This window comes from Eulemur rufifrons, chromosome 8, assembly GCF_041146395.1.
Source record: "Eulemur rufifrons isolate Redbay chromosome 8, OSU_ERuf_1, whole genome shotgun sequence".
NCBI lineage: Eukaryota > Metazoa > Chordata > Mammalia > Primates > Lemuridae > Eulemur > Eulemur rufifrons.
In genome coordinates this window covers 36,640,879-36,657,559 of record NC_090990.1, presented here as the reverse complement: position 1 = coordinate 36,657,559, position 16,681 = coordinate 36,640,879, and the positions used below count along the sequence as shown (strand labels likewise).

The 16,681-nt window shown below is 36.8% G+C and overlaps 1 protein-coding gene across 9 annotated transcripts in view; it reads right to left on the bottom strand.

Annotated features, from left to right (window-relative positions):
- ELAVL4 (ELAV like RNA binding protein 4) overlaps positions 1–16,681 on the bottom strand; it is a 141,992-nt gene that overhangs the window by 84,363 nt on the left and 40,948 nt on the right. For 5 of the 9 annotated variants that reach the window (XM_069477919.1, XM_069477923.1, XM_069477914.1 and 2 more), the window contains exon 1: positions 257–537. The exons of 2 other annotated variants lie outside the window; for them this stretch is intronic. Coding sequence is in view for 5 of the 7 variants with exons in the window: in XM_069477914.1 (XP_069334015.1) it covers positions 257–265 (9 nt within the window). In the remaining 2 variants the exon portion in view is untranslated. Of the gene's footprint in view, positions 1–256; positions 538–3,086; positions 3,250–5,501; positions 5,594–16,681 lie in introns of those variants that run through there. 2 more of the 9 variants (XM_069477917.1, XM_069477910.1) reach the window with 2 other exon arrangements.

Genomic DNA, 16,681 nt, shown 5'->3' with positions numbered 1-16,681 from the left:
TTAGCCCACCCTCCACCCCCACCTTTATGTTGAAGGGAAAACTGACAACGACCTGTGCAAAACGACAATCTATATCCCCACTGCTTTTCAATAAAAGGACCTACCCGCACTCTCTACACAAAAGAGATAGTAAATGTAGGAACCAAACAGCAGCAGAGAACTAAACTCTTGTGCAAGCATAAGACTGGTCAAGGTGTAGATGCTTTTTTTCCCTCCAGCAACACAAATAACAGATTATAAATCTAGTCATACCTACCATAACCATTCTTATTGGCAAATATTGGGTCTCGCAGAGCTTCGACTCTTCTCTTAAAATTTTCAAAGATTTCAGAATATATTTTTTAAATGACTACTATTGTTATATATATTTAAAGATCCACAAAACACAATGCGGATGATTGTAAAGTAAATCAATTATTTTGGGGGGGGCAGGGGGAGAGAAAGAAAAAAAAAGAAAGAAAAGGAGCAGTGAGCTGAAACCCCCGATTCTAGGATGTAGATAAGAACAACTGAACAGAGCCTTGCTGAAATTGGCTCGAAGCTTCCCCTTTTTACATCCATTTATGGGACCATCTGTCAGCTGAAGCCAGGATCTGATTGGTTGGGGAAACGAAGGGAGGCGTTGCAACATCAGGTGCTATTTAAATTAGCTACTGCCAGATTGACGATGTTAATGATTTGGTGACCTCTACAACAACAGAGACCAGATTTCTGAACTGCTTCTTGTGTCTGGTAATTAAGGCCCGGCTGAAGCAACAACAGCCATACTTGTATTTTTACCTCTTCCCTCCCCCCAGCTCAAAAGTACTGTAACAACTGCAGGTCACTGGAGGCTTGCAAATCTTAACAGTGGGAGTGTCCTCCCTTTCCCCTGTCCTGAGGGCTGAACCATCCCACCCTCTGATGGAGGGCTTTTCCAGTGTAGAATATTTTCAACCACCTTATCTTTCTCGACAGTTGCTTTCTAGCGAAATACATATTTAATGATCTGCCTCTAGGCTTAAAGATACAACAAAAGCACTTTAATGTGCTAATTCATCTACATTTTAACTTTATTATTTCGCAATATTGCTGATTTTTAGTAAGTAATGCTCCTTTTGCAGCTAAAATGACCAACATATCAAAAGCATACAAGTTGGAGATTAAGTTTGCTTTGTGACCTGAGTTCATACAAGTTTGCCTCAGAAAACTATTTCCTAATAAACAAAAACGAAGAAAGTCTGGAGGGTGGAGGGGGGGTAGCTGTCAGCCTCTACCTTTCTGCCTTCTGTCTGAGCTTTTCAAAACAGAGAATGATGAATGATTTATTTAAATGAATTTATTTTTCAACTTGGATAGGGGCATGATCTGAATTTTTAAAAATCCACTAAAACACATTCTCCCTTTGCTTTCCCTACCGCTATAGAGAAAGGTAAAAACATGCTTTTTGACAACAGTCTCATTTCACAACCTGTGCAGAGTGCTCATTTTCCTTAACTAAACAAATGATTTTACTCCTCTCCTTCGAAAGATGTCTTTTTTTTTTCTTTAGCCTCTTAAAAGATTTGCAAAGAGACATTTAGCAAGTGTGTGGTGATGTATATAGTTTGTCTGCCTATGTTATACATTTTATAACCTCTATGCTACCAAGCCTTCAGTAGTATTTTTTTCGTTCTGATTTGGGTTTTTTAAGTGGCTTACCTGAGAAGTTTATGCCTCACACCTATGCAAAAGGCTAACATCACTATTTCTTTAATGCACAATTTAATCAATTTGTTGCTCAATAAATATACAGAGGTAACAAGTATTACAAAAAACATAATTCAACGTAGTCTTTAGGAGTTGACAGTGAGATAGAACTAGGCAGAGTAGAAATACAGGCTGAAAAATATGTTACACTCCTAGGCTTCAAAGTCCTACAATAAATAGGTTTGTGAAAAAATTATTAGAAAAGTATAAAACCTTTACATTTTTAAAGATTAAAACTATTCTCTCCAAGCTACTGTTTCATGAACACACATACATAAACATACATACATATACACACTTCAAAAAATACAGATACACCATAAAACAATATGTGTTGGGCATATTGCATGAACTATTAGACTTGAATATAAATAAATTTAGCTATTAGAAATGAAAATATGTGAAATAAAAGAGTAAAAATGTTAAAACTATAATCACTTCAAGTGCAACAATACTGAATTAAGTAAACTTTTAAAATGATTTTTTCAGCAAATGTATAAAAAGTCCTTTGAGTCATAATAGTACTACAGTATCTGTTGAACTGTGTACTAACGATGAATTCACAGGTTAAGTGTGTTCTAAATGGCTCAACGTATGTACAAAGGGTAGGCACATGTGCCCCAAATCAACAATAGAAACTCTGAGTGCCATCTCATCAATATTAAAATATTGTGAAAAGTAAACATTAAGACAATGCTGACAAACACACAAATAAAAACAGCTCACTTGGAAGAAAATGTGTACTTAATATTTCTCTGGACATTATAAAAGATGGAATTTTTAAAAATCCTTTTCTCCCATCTACACTAACCTCAGCACACTTAGTGAACCATAAATTAAAATTAGGCATATAAAAAGATATTCTGGCCACTTTTCCAAAATAGTAACTGTATATTACAGTATAAATTACTAGCTGGTTTTGCTAGGCTAAAAAAAAATCCATGCACTTTGTATATTGATCACTTCTCCAAAACCTCCAATCTAAAGTCTTTCAACGGAATCCTCAAACAAATGCACAAATGTCCTCAGAGGCCTTTTCTCTAAAGACAAAGGCAGAATCCTATTGTTGGGAAAAGTCAACCTTATTATCGCATTTCCAATAGTATCATTCATCTTTCAGAGTGAGGGGCTGACCACTACATCAGTGGTGTGACATTTGTAAAGCAACAGATTCTCAATATATTATCTCAAGAATCAGGCAGACGAGTCTCCCAGTCATGCATGATTTTTTTTTTTTTTTTTTCCGCTACAATCCTCCACCACCACGGAAAGAAACTTGTCTCACTCAAGCAGCTAAGGCAACCTAAAAATGATATCCCAGCACTGTGGGGCTGCCAGTGCCGCTGTATCCCTCTTACCATAAATGAGCAGTTTCTTGACTCATTAATAACAATTTCCCTTAAAAGAAGTAATCTCATATCAGTCAGCCCCTCGCCACCATGCACACATCCCAAAGGTTGCAGATATCTCAGCATCAGTCGCCGGGAGCCAGCTTTCCCACACAGAGTCCAGATGGACTGTACCAGAAGCCAATTCAGCGTTAATAACTACCTACTCCGCGCAGTGGAGAAGCCTTACGTGGCACAATGGGCTAGGAAACAGCAGCCGGCTGAAACTGCAAATAAAAAAAAAGACAACCAAATTCTCCAAAAGCACGGAAAGGAAGGAACAGAAATGGAAGCGTGAATTGTATTTCCTTGACTTCCATGAGAAAAAAAAAAAAAAAAAAGGAAAAGAATCCTTCGTAAACATAGGAAAAAAAAAAAAATGAAGGTGGGGGGGTAAAACAGATGCTGCCCAGAAAAAAGTGACAAAATATTACCTCATTATTTAACAAAGCAGCATTAAGCGTCCTGCTGATTTCAAACATCTTGCCACAGATTTTGTTTTAAGAGAAACAGATAGAATCCTTTGCAAAGCACTCCGTCTGCAAAGGGTTCTTCAATTTTCTTGCGCGCCACGGAACAGTCAATATATTATTTCCCTAGAGTTCGCACATTAAAACCTCTAGTCAGTGAGCTGAATTTTCCCCTTATCTCACACACAGTAGACTCCTGTTACATGTACTGCTCTCTTTGCAAGAGCAGCCTGCCCCAAACATGGCTGGTGTTTAAACTACTCTTTAAAGTAACAGTTCACTATATAACCACCAGGTGGGTAGAGTGCACAGATTCAAATATACCATCTTAAAAGATAGGGTGGTTTTTTTTTTTTTTTTTTTTTTTCTTCCCCGTTGGAATAGCTTTTGGGTATAGGATGTGACTTGAGAAATGCCAGCATCCTAACAGGCAAGATTGTCTTTCACTGTATTTTGTCAAAATAAATAAATAAAATTCCTCCTCCTGACTTAAAGTGAGGATACAGAATAAAACACCACCAATTCTAATAAGAACTGTGAAGAATGAAACACAAACAAGCTTTGTTTCATTCAGCAAAGGATGAACAAGGAAAATATAATCAACACAGAGCAAGGGAGAAAACAAAAAACCCCATGGAAATATTTTCCTTTAGCAAAAAGAGGAAAATACACATGTAATGAAAACCCAATTCCACAGTATGTGTGTAGATGAAGCACACACAAGATGGAGGTGAGAGTTTAAAGGTGCAACTTTTCTTTTGAGTAGAATATTAGGTTTATTTGATGTCTTTCCTGATAGGAAATAACCGAAAGCTTAAAAGTAAAGGCACTGAAAAATAATACCAAAGTCTTAAGCGTCTCTTCTAAAAACACAATTATATGAATAGTGACAAACAACCACAAGAGCAAAACAATCATGTCTCTACCATGGCTGTTCTTTTCCCCAAGATCTGCCTCGAAGTGGAACATTTCTGTATACTATTTTAGATATATTGCTAACTTGGCGTCTCCTTTGTATCACTCTATTACAATTAATCTGCTCCTCTGCCAAGAATAAATATAATGTCCCACGATGAAAGCTCCAAGTGACGGAGGGAAGATGTTAAAAGAAAATAGAACTACCTAAATAAAAACAAATTACATCACTTATATTGTTATATGGTCCGATTTTAAGAAAGATCTTATTACTTACAAAGCATGTGTGTACTAGTCTATGTTCCCATGTGTCTAAAACAGAAACTAACACACGTAAGATACCTGGGATTTTGTTTTCTTGGCTGGACAAAATTAAAGCTCTGGAACTTCCACATTCTTTTGCAAAAGCAGGTGTTGACACTAGTATTTTTCCAGCCCATCCAGGCAACATTTAGCCACACACAACAGGGACTATCTCCTTCATCTTTAAGTCAAAACTGCATCACTTAATACCATTTAACCTCCTCGCATATATTAAGTTTCAAGTGACAATTTTTAACCGGGGAGTGAGAAGGAGGAGTTGCTCTCATCAAATTCTGGTTGTATGAAATAAGCTAATTTGTACACTCACCATATGTCTTAAACACTAATTAAAAATGTCACTTTCTTCAAACATTAAAATGTAATCAGCCTAGTAAATAAAATATTCTCAAGTTTTCTTGCCTTGGTGATAATTTAAAGAGTGTTTATCTCAAGGTAACCTCTCTATTTTGATTACCAAGGGAGACTTTTAATTTGAAAAGGGAAAAAGGAGATATTGGGGACTAGGGAGAGTGAGAAGAGAAAACCACTACTGTATGTAGCTGCACAAAGGAAAATAAGATGAAGCGGGTTTTTAAGGACCCATAGTCTTGTTACCCTAAGGCAAATCCAGCCAATCAATACCACCCATTGACGGTCTACCATCTGCCATGCTACCCAGCGATGTGGCTAAACAGACCTGTTCCATATGACTGTAGCCGGCTCATTTTCAGTCGATTAGGGCAGTTCCAGAGCATTCACGTGCAACAGCACAAAACTCCAAGTCAGACTGAGCCTCTCTCTTTGCACCAGTCCTTCCGAGCACAGCTGCAGACCTTTTCCTCAGGTTCCGCCTGTCTGGATTACCTCTTCTTGCCCCTCAATTGAATTAGCAGAATGGGGTGGAAAGGTAGAGTGAACAGACACTCACATATCCACACACACAAACATAATTACTGGCCCTTCTTCACTGTCATGCAGAAATCAGGAATTCCATGTGCTCTGTCCTAATATGATTATAGCACACCATTTAAGTAGCGTCATCAGTGACTACGACCTGACATTTTCCTGTGGTTCAATTTCTTTTTATCCTTTCACTCTTCCCTTGAAACATAAACCTATACTGCTGGCATTTCTTTCTTTAGGAAAAAATACAGCCAGTGCACCCAGACAATGGTATGCTATATTTAAAGGCTTTTGATAAAATTTAAAGCTTAATTTTCCTTTGTTGAATTGTGGTGTTTTTGTCTTTTTTTCCCTTTTTCCTGTAGAAACATTAAATCAATTTTATAGGAAAATGCAAACGTACCACAGAGGCAAGAAAGATGCACCAGACTGACACGAAGGAGCCTAGCAGAAGGATCAGAAATTCACTGTCGAATGTTCTTGTGGAGATTATATGACCTGACCATGTGATGCCTTTCTCCTTCCTAAGTAGTTTCATCTACTGTGGATTGTGGGAAAGAGCTAGAAGAATGCTACTATGCGACGAAATGTGACAAATGGATGTCTAATCTGCCTAAATCAACAAGAGTGCAGGTAAACTGACCTAATAGTAGATCCACACTTAATCTTCCCATTTTCTTTCCATACTCCTAAACCTTATGCTAGAACAGCAGCTGAAAGTGGGAAGTTTCTTTCCAGAATCAATATATGCTTACTTTTTCAAATATGTCTTTGACCGTATTCTTAAAGCACTAGGATGTCTTTCTAGGAAAGAAAATTTAAAGGACGGGAAAATTGCCTTACTTTAAAAATTCTGAAAAAGGTAAATATACATTTATCCAAGCAATCTAATTTAGATGGAGTCACAGCCTAGACTTTTCACTGATACATTCTTTATCACAGCCCCCTAAAACTCAGTAGGTCAATGGGAAACCCACAGGGATTTCTGAAGATCACTACATAAAGGGATTTGGGGCCTTTTTATAACAGTTGAGATGAGCTTTACTAAAAATAGAAAACAAAAGCAAATAAAACCTCTAGTATAAATATAAATTTTTGCAAATCTGAGTACACTGAACAGATGAAGTACGGAGTGGCTATTCATACCATTAAAGGATACAGTGTTTTAATAGTCTAATACAGTTTTGAAAATAATTCAAAATGGAGTTTTAAAAAATTCTGGACTCATTTATAATTCTGTAACTAACAATAAAGGAATAGATGTATTGTAAAAGGCAAGGAAGGTAGATCTGTGGAAAAAGAAGGAAGACAAGGATGAGGAGGAGGAAGGAAAGGTGAAAGCAGGGAGGGGAGGAGAAGAAGAAAGAAACAAATAATAGGACTTATAAAGTACATATAAAAATTGCTATCTTTTACCAGGAGTCTACTGAATACCAAACACTGCACTAGGCACTTGACATGCACAATCTTACTCAACATCACAGTAGTGACAATTATTATACCTAGAAGCATTCTTCTAGAAAATTGTTCTTTTTATGTAAGTAAGATCTCTCCTTCATCATGTCACAGAAGAATATGCTTAGTAAATATTTGTTGAATTAATGAGAAAAATGGGCACAGACTAGAAGAGAAAGGAAAGGGAGGGTAAAAGGCATGCTCAATTTTTTTCTCAACTAAAAATGTGAAGATTTTTAAAATCTTTTTTAATATTTTAAAAAAGGCAAAATATTTCTTTGTGACATGCTTTTAGCTAAGTATGTCCTCAAAATGTCTCATTTAATCTATCATTATGATCAGGCTGTAAATTCAGAGTGGGGGAGATACAAAGGATTAAAGCAGGATAGTAAAAAATCCTAGAAGGCAGGATGAGTACCTGATTAAGTTAACAACCCCATCCCTTTTTCCTCTTTCAAACCTGGCAAGACTCCATACAGAGTATCTTCTTAACAAACATTGGTTGGATTAACTTTTATGTCCTCATTTCTGGGCAGTACTGAGTTATGAAGAATGAATGAAGATCAATAGTCCCACCCATCATCACCTCAAATACTATCCCAAGGCCCATTTCATTCAATTCAACTAGGAATTGTTGAACAACTCAAGGGGAAAATGACATGCTAGGCTCTGTTAGCCTCAGTTTCCTCATCTGTAAAATGGGCACAATAATACTTCCCCTAAGCTTTGTTACCCGGATAAAAATAGATATAGGCTTGATGGAGGCAGCACTCTAAATGGTAGCAATTATTATTAATATGAAAAATAGGTAGGGAGGTGGAGCATGAGAGCACATAAAGAAAAAAATTTAATTAAAAAAGAAAAAAAGAAAATAAAAATAGGGGAGAAATGGATAAATTAGTATTAGCTTCAGGATAATTCAATCCTGTTGAGGAAGATATGATACAAAGAGTCTCAAAACAATTAGAGAATGATAAGACAATAATAATTAACAAAGGCTGAATGGTCTGTTCTAGTTCTAATACAAAATACCTGTTGCAGATAAACATTTACTTAGTCTTGTGGGCAAAGACGGAGCTAAATTCTTGGTGAGAAGAATAAAAATAAATTCAAGTCATATTCTTCTCTCCTTCAAGGAGCTTACAGTCTAGTTGGGAGGGAGCTTTTCTTTTTATGCATAAATGCTAATAGTATAAGGAACAATATAAAAAGAATAGTATCAAAATTAAGTGTTATAGTTGATGGTAGTAAGGATACCATCTGCAGTGATGAGGGAAGATTTCATGAGAGAAGCTGGAAGTAAGGCTAGGCCTAAAGAATGATAGGATTTGGCTAGGAAAGTGCAGGATATTTCACATAAGAACAAAGATAGAGGAGGGAACAGAAAGGGATATTGACAGCCAGATCATCCTAGCTAGATCCCCTCTGAAGCCTCCTCTGAATCTATTCCAACCTCTTCCATTTTTAAAAGGTATAAACAGACGAACATTATGACATTATGACTGTGGGAGGGCAGACGTCTTATTTAGTAAATACTTTTATAAAAGGAACAAGAATTAATATTGACTGAGCACTCACCGTGTGTCAAACATTGCACGAGGTGCTTTGCCTATAAATCTCATTTAATCTCACAACTCTGACATTTCCAATAAGAAAACTAGAGATTATAGAATTTAAGTGATTTTCTCAAGATCATATAGCTATTAAGAGACAAATTTAGGTTTCATATTTACGTATGCCCATATGACCTCAGTCCACACTCTTCACTATAACATACCACCTTATGTAGAAAAGTATAGATCTAAAAAAATTTAAGTCCTATTCTCTGTGTTATTCTATATTCAAAAACTAACATTCAGAATAATGTCTTTGACATCTACTGACATTTAAAACAATAACAGTTTTTTTTTTAAAAAAACTAATGTGTGCCTGTAATTTCAGTGTTCTGCCACCAGGTGATGACAGAACCCTAGTTCTATGAGAATTAAAGGACAACATTTTGCGTACTATTATTTCATTTGTGTGCTATTCCATTCCCCATCTTTGGAAGTGGAGCTGAGTGGCTGATCTTCAGATAAAATCATCTATAAAGCCCCAAGAAATTAATCTTTCCAAATATTTTCCAAATTTTATTTATAAAAAATTCAACTGTGAACATAATTCTAAATGTCAAGGATTTTCAAACAATTTATTACACACTGTGTTCAATGAATTAAGGTTATTAACTATGAAATGTCCAATTTCCTTAAGTACTAAGTTTGAGAGTTGATATCTCTGACATTTCCCTTTGACACTTCTTGTTTTATTTTTATTGTGAAGGTGTATCCTCAGTCTTCCAAATGCATGGTTTGGCTTGCAATAATTTTTCAAAGTTTTTTTAGAGCAATTTTTCTGAAACCATGGATAAGTCAAAAATTCATGTTATTTTCAAATATGAGTTCTGTCCTGGAACCAATGCAGCGCAGACAGCTTGAAATAGCAACAAAGTGTTTGGGAAGGATGTGCCTAATGAACACACAGTACGTCAACGGTTTGAGAAGTTCCGTTCTGGTGATTTTAATCTTGAAAATGAGCCAGGTGGCGACCTGAGACCAAGGTGGATAATGATGAGCTGAAAGCTGTAGTGGAAGCGAATCCATTTCAACCTACGCATGAATTAGCAGCAAGGTTTTGATGTTACTATTCCAACAATATTGGACCATTTGAAACACATTGTCAAGGTAAAGAAGCTGGATAGATGGGTTCCACATGAATTAAAGGATTGTCAGAAGATAAATGGTGTCAAAGCTTGCCTTTCTTTGCTGTCACAATCTAAAGGTGAACCATTTCTACACTGTATTGTTAACGTGTGATGAAAAATGGACTCTGACTATTGCAACCATTCAACACAATGGTTGAATAAAGATGAAGTGCCAAAACACAGTCCCAAACCAAATATTCATCGAAGAAAGCTAATGGTGTCTGTTTGGTGGTCCAGCACTGGTATTGTCCACTACAGCTTCATGAAACCTGGTCAAGCCATTATGATAGATGTCTACTGCAGCCAATAGGACAAAATGATGAGGATGCTTGTGATTAAGCAGCCGAAATTGGTCAATAGAGACAGGTCAATCTTCTTGCAAGATACCACTCGACCACATGTTGCACAAACAATGCTGCTCAAACTACAGCAGCTGGACTTGGACACTCTCTGTCATCCACCATATTCACCAGACCTTGCACCAACTGACTACTTCTTCCAGGATTTGGACCACTTCTTGCAAGGAAAAATATTCAATTCTCAACAAGCTGTGGAAAACGCCTTTTGCGTTTTGATTTCATCTTCACTTACTCTCCAGGCTTCTTCGCTGCTGGCATAAACAAGCTACTGTGAAGATGGCAAAACTGTGCCGAAAGTTTAGGTGCATACTTTGATTAGTTGTACTGCTGCTTGTTTGAGATATAATAAACTACACTTATGATTAGAAATCAGACATTTAATATTTAATGACCTAATAGGTCATTGTTCCTTTCACACTGCACTGTGAGCTTGAACAGTAGAAATTGTATGTTATTTGCCTTATAACCCCAGCACATAGAATAACAGTAATTGAAATATAGTGAGCCCTCAATAAAAGAAAAAAATATTGTTTCCCAATAGTTGAGTAAAATTTTTGAACCAAATGCATAGGGAAAAATTATTTGGTGGCAAATACTCTATTGCTAATACCTAACTTTCTTTATCCAGTCACCCTTAATGCTGGGGCATTATAACAAAGCCCTTTCCTGAGGATGGTCACCAGCAGAAGCATTAGTTCAACAGCCCACAGCTGCTTTTCTTTCAGTGTTCAGGCACTTTCCTTCTGCCTTAGCCAGGGATATTCTACATTCATTTTAAGCCCTGCCCTACTCAGTAGCCTAGTCTCCAGCCTTCTTCTGCCCAGAAAGGTTGCTTCCTTTCTCTATGAGAGGTGAAGAAAAAATGTGAAAAACAAGACAGGCATGCTATATAACTGTGAGAAGGAGGCAACTCTCCACTTGACCCTTTTGAGTTCTTCCCCTCTGACTCTGAAGCTGGAGGAATGATTTCACTACTTTTAAGCAGAAGAGTAAAGTTATACATTAGTGCTGAGTAGCTCATTTCCCTTAGCAACCCCTTAGCAACGGCAGCTTCAAGTTCAAAATACCTCCTTGAAAAGGATCACATCTTTAACGAAGATGAGTATTTTTTTTAATGTAAGGTTTTTGAACAGAAGTTTCAACATTATAACCCCCAAAGCCTTGTTTGCTACAAATGCCTATTTCATGTTAACCTTCCTTTATGATATTATGTGGTAACCATAATGATGCTGGGCTTCTACAAAATTTGAGTCCCTAGAAAAGCCCTGGTTCTACTCTGAAATTATTCACAAATACATAACTTTTTAAAATCAAGTCATCATTAATCCTAGATTATTGTAAAAATTACATATGTTGTAGAATTACATATGTTGACCTCACTATTCAATACAACTATTTGCTACTGCTCCCTTACTGAGGAAGAGTGAATAACTAAAATGTTCTTACTGATTTTATTATGTGACATCTACCTTGCCTGCTTTATTATACATAAAGTGGATCATGGGATAATCAAATAATCATCACATTTGATTATTTTTACATAGTAGTGAAATGACAAAAAGTTTTGCTAGCCTTCAAAAACCCTATGAAAGTAAATGTGTGTCCCATGTATGTTATGCATACATCTTGTTCAAGAATTTTCAAATCTTATGTCATCTTCAAGGTTTCACAACTCAAATAATTTAAAAATTCCTGCTTGATATTTGCTCTTTATTATCTGTTAGTACATGGGTACCTTGGGGTACAAGGAAAAAAACAGACAAAGGCTTAAAACAGTAATGTTAATAAACATCTTCAGTATTAAAAATTTATTATCAAGTAATACCACAGTATCTATGTGTACCAATTCTAAGATATGTGCAGCTAAAAGACAGATTTTTGTCCTCCATATTTTTGACATGGTATCAGTAGTTAGCCAAATGGAGCCATCTACCTAATATGAATTTTTACACATTTCTGTGTGTTAGAGAACTGAAGAATGTGCCCAGAACTATGGCCATTATACACAGTAACTGCTCGATGTGTGTTCATGAAAGTTAGATCCATTTTAATTCACTAGGGAACATGCAAGGAGGAGCCAGGAGACATCATGACCAGTTCCATCCCCGTCTCTAATAATTCTATGACCTTGGCAAACCATTTCTCCTCTCTGGACCAAACTCTTCTTGAGCAAATAAGAAATAAAACTAGATGATTCCTGAAGTCTCTGCCAGCTCTAATATGTCAGAGTCTATAAATAAGTAGTTTTTAATTAACAAACAAAATTTTCAGTAAGGTTAACTCAGATTTTCAACTGAATTTACAGTGTAAGAATGCTGGCTAAAGGGAAACTAAGCTTTTGTAGGAGATTTTAAAATCTGCCTCAAATAAAGAGCCAGGTTAATATCATGTTCCTTTAATACCCAGTCTGGTCACCAGAGTTATTTTAATAAAATGTAGAACTGGAGATGGTTAAAATCATTAAAACTATGGGCTTTTAAAAATCAGAGACCAGGACCTTGATCAAGTCCAAAGATGCTCTCTGAACTTTAGTGTCGTCATATTTAAAATGGGGACAATAATAATGCCTATAGTTGTGAGGATTAAATGAGATAATCCATGTAAGGCATGTATTATGGGGTATGATATGCTGCTAAGTACTCAAAAATATTAACTCTTTTTTATATTAGATTGAAACATGAAATTGTTTTTATAGGTTAAAAGCCTATAAAAGTCAAATATTGTCAATTTCGTATGGTTCAAACTATGTTCTGTTACTCTCCCACTAAAAATCCTTCTAAGATCCTTGCTGCTTATATCAAGTCCAATTATTCAGTATGACATTCAAGGCTCTTTACAATCTGGCCTTCATTTAAGCTTCCTGAGTCCTCTGAGACACTCCCTTTCATATACACAGCTCTAGACATGCCAGTCTATTCTCCTGTACCACTTGGCCTTTTTACCCAATGTCTTTGTTCTTGCTGCGTTTTCTATCTGGAATGCCTTCTCTTCCTGGAAAATCATACCCATCTGTCAAGGCTTCAACCTTCCTAAGTAAAATTAGCTTCTTCGTTGTTTGAGCTCTTATAGAACCTTGTTCTTCCTGCCTTCACAGAACTCATGCTAGAGTATTACCATAGTTGTCTACAGGTCTGTCTCCCCTACTTGTTTTCAAGGTAGTCAAGGGCAAAGACTGTTCTTATTTATCTTTGTTTCTCTCCAGCTGAGCACAGTGGCTGTCATAGTTGCTGCTCAGTAAATATTTGCTAAAGTAAAATGAATATATTCACATGGCAAGCTGAGATATGGCCTCTCTTAGAAATACATGAAAAATAGATGAATCCCAAGGATGACTCAAAAAAACAAAATAACTTTTGGAATCCACCCTTCCACAGAATCATTTTTCCGATGTGAGAAAATTCTGCCAAAGGAAGGTCTTAGTCCCCCTAAGAATGTTCAAGTGACTAAAACCAGAAAGCCTAAAGTGGAAGTGGCTCTTCAGGATAAATCCATTAAGCTATTAATATAACCATGAACTTTCAACAGAGACATTGTTTTATTGATAGAGATGAGGATTCACCTTATTTAGTGAATATAATGTGAGGGCTTGTACACTGAATTTGTGCTTCCATAGCTGAAGAAGTCCTCAGTCACAGAGAACTCCAATAGGCCTGGATGGGTGGAACCTATAGAAAAGAGGAAGGTACTGCTAATATTGTAGCTTGAAGTACGAATTCATCACCTGCCCATATTCCCATGATCTGTGAAAGCAGGAGTCTGAAAAAAACCTTAGGGAGTACAAATACTTAAAAGAGTTATTAGTGCATTCTAAATATATAGGCAGTGCCATTAGTTAATATATGTGTGTATAAAAAGTATACAGTATTATATAATTTTATAAACATATAAAATTAGTTTAAAAGGGAAGTAAATAATTCTGTACTTACAGGAGTATCAGGCTATTAAGCTAGTTTGTAACTCCAGAGGATTTATTTTCAAACTTTTTATCCCTGCAAGTGTTTTTTTCTAAACACAATTTTATGAAAACCCTGAATATATAAACAAATAGAATAGTGCTGTTCTCCTGGTTAGGGGAAGAGTGGGCCCCACTAAATGTCTACCCTACACCCACACAGCTCCTGAGATCCCTGAGGAACTCAGCAACCAGTGAGGAAACCAATCCAGTCAAGTCTAAATAATACTATGGTGGAACAAAAAGAGAATTGGGAGTCAGAAGACTAGGGTTTGAGCACCAATGCTGCCACCAACTAGCTATGTGACCCTGGGCAAGTCCCCAGTCACCTCCACTGGACCCAAGCCTCCTTGTCCATTATATCCAAATCAAAGCACTCAGTAATTGCTATCCAAAATCCCAAATGGAAAGTCTCAGTCGCTGAGGCCTCCCAAGCATACAGAATTACAGTGCTTACTTCTCTCATACTTTTTACCTACCTTAAAGCTTCACAATTAATCTACCTCCTAATCGTTCTTTACTTACAGAAACACGAAGTGCAACAATTAACAGTGGAAACGCTCAAGGTTGACAACACGGGTTTCACAAGTACCAAGAGAGGGCTTGGAAAATAAACCTGTCATCTTGATCTAGTCCCCGGTTATTAACATCAACATCTCCTTACCTCCCATTTTAACTGAATCCCGTCTACCAGCCACAGTGACGTTTCTAAAATTCCAATTTTACCACATCGCTTCTTTGATGAATAGCAGTCAACATCCACCCCTTCTGTTGAGAATTTCAATGAGTGGTCTGTGAAAGGGCACCCAGCAGACCTCTAACAGACGCCACAAATTTATAGGACATTGTTTCATGACATAAATATATGTAGATTCATGATCTTCTTTTGCATGTCTGTCTCTCCTACTAAGCTTAGCTCCTTGAGGGTGGGACTCATATGTGATTCATAAGAAATGATGGCTGAGTAAATTAACAAATGCAACCTTCCCAGACAAAGCTTCCAAATAATTGCTTTTCTCATTTTTAAGCTGCAGAACGTCATAGATAGCTCTGTTTTGTTTGCAAAGTGCTTTCATTGAACACTATTATTTATTTAATATGTACTGTGCCACAGCTCTTTATATGCATTAACTCACTTAATATTACAATAATCCTGTAAGGTAAGTACTATTATTATTATCCCTGCATTGACAGATGAGGAAAACTGAAGCAGAAGAAGGTTAAGTAATATACATTATTTGACTCATTATAACTATTCAACATTTACAGAGTGCTTATTGTGTTATTCTTAACAACTAACTGTGAGAAAGATAGGATATGTAGAATGATCACTTTGAAATAAGGGCTAAGGAAAGACCATGTCTTGTTCATACTTATGGATCCTTGAAGTGTCCATAATAGAATCACATTTGATAAATATCTGCTGGATAAGTTTTGAATTGGTGCTCCTAATATCTAGTAGTGGGACTTTCTACATCAACCATTTTCCTTAACTAATGCTTGAGATAAGAGATCCCTCCCTTTTTTGGTCAAACCCAGACACTTTTGAGAGTACAAGGAGTCTCTATTAATAATTAGCAGAAGAATTGCAATTCCTACCTTCCGTTCAAAACTATAAGCTCTTTGAGGCCAACAACAATGTGCCTCTGTGCCTGGCATGGTGCTGGTTTACCTAACTGAACTGAAGCACACATTTTTTTCCCCTTCATGGTGCAACACTCTGCTAACATTCTCTTGTGCTCACTGATTGATTTTTGAATATTTTTAAATCACCAAGCCATCCCTTAGTAGCCACAATGTACTGTTCTTAGCCTGGGGCTGGGGAATGCTGCAAGGATATGACATGGTTCAGGGTCTTTAAGCATTTACAATCAAACTAGGAACCCCAAACTTACTGATAAGAACATGGAAAGAATAAGACAAGAGAACATACTCAAGGACTGTATTGTGTGGGTCAGACTAAAACTGCTCCCTAAAGTCAGAGAATTGAAATGTCACTGTGAGTTCAGGAACAAGGGTCCACACAAATATTGCAAAACATCATCCTTCATTTTTAGCTTGGCAATGCTGCCAGGGTGCCCCCTGAGGTTCGTCACCCTCCAAAACCATCCCTAAATATGCCAGAATATCCCAATGTAGGACACCCTCTCTCAAGCTTCTATGCCTTTGCATAAGGTGGTGCTGTGCCTGGGATGCCCTTTGACCCCTTGTGTGTCTGATGGCCATATACCTATAAGATTCAGCTCAAATGTCACCTCTTTTGTGAAACCATGCCTGACTTTCTAAGGAAGAACTGACCATGCTTTCATTGTGTGTCCAATCCTGCCCCTTCCCCACATATATACCCATCGTACCCTCTCTATATACTTTATTGTATCCATCATTTATTTATTTCTATGTCCATCTTTCCTACTAAGCTGTGAACTTGTTGAAGGCAAAGACTCTGATTGATCTCTGTATCTGAAGCA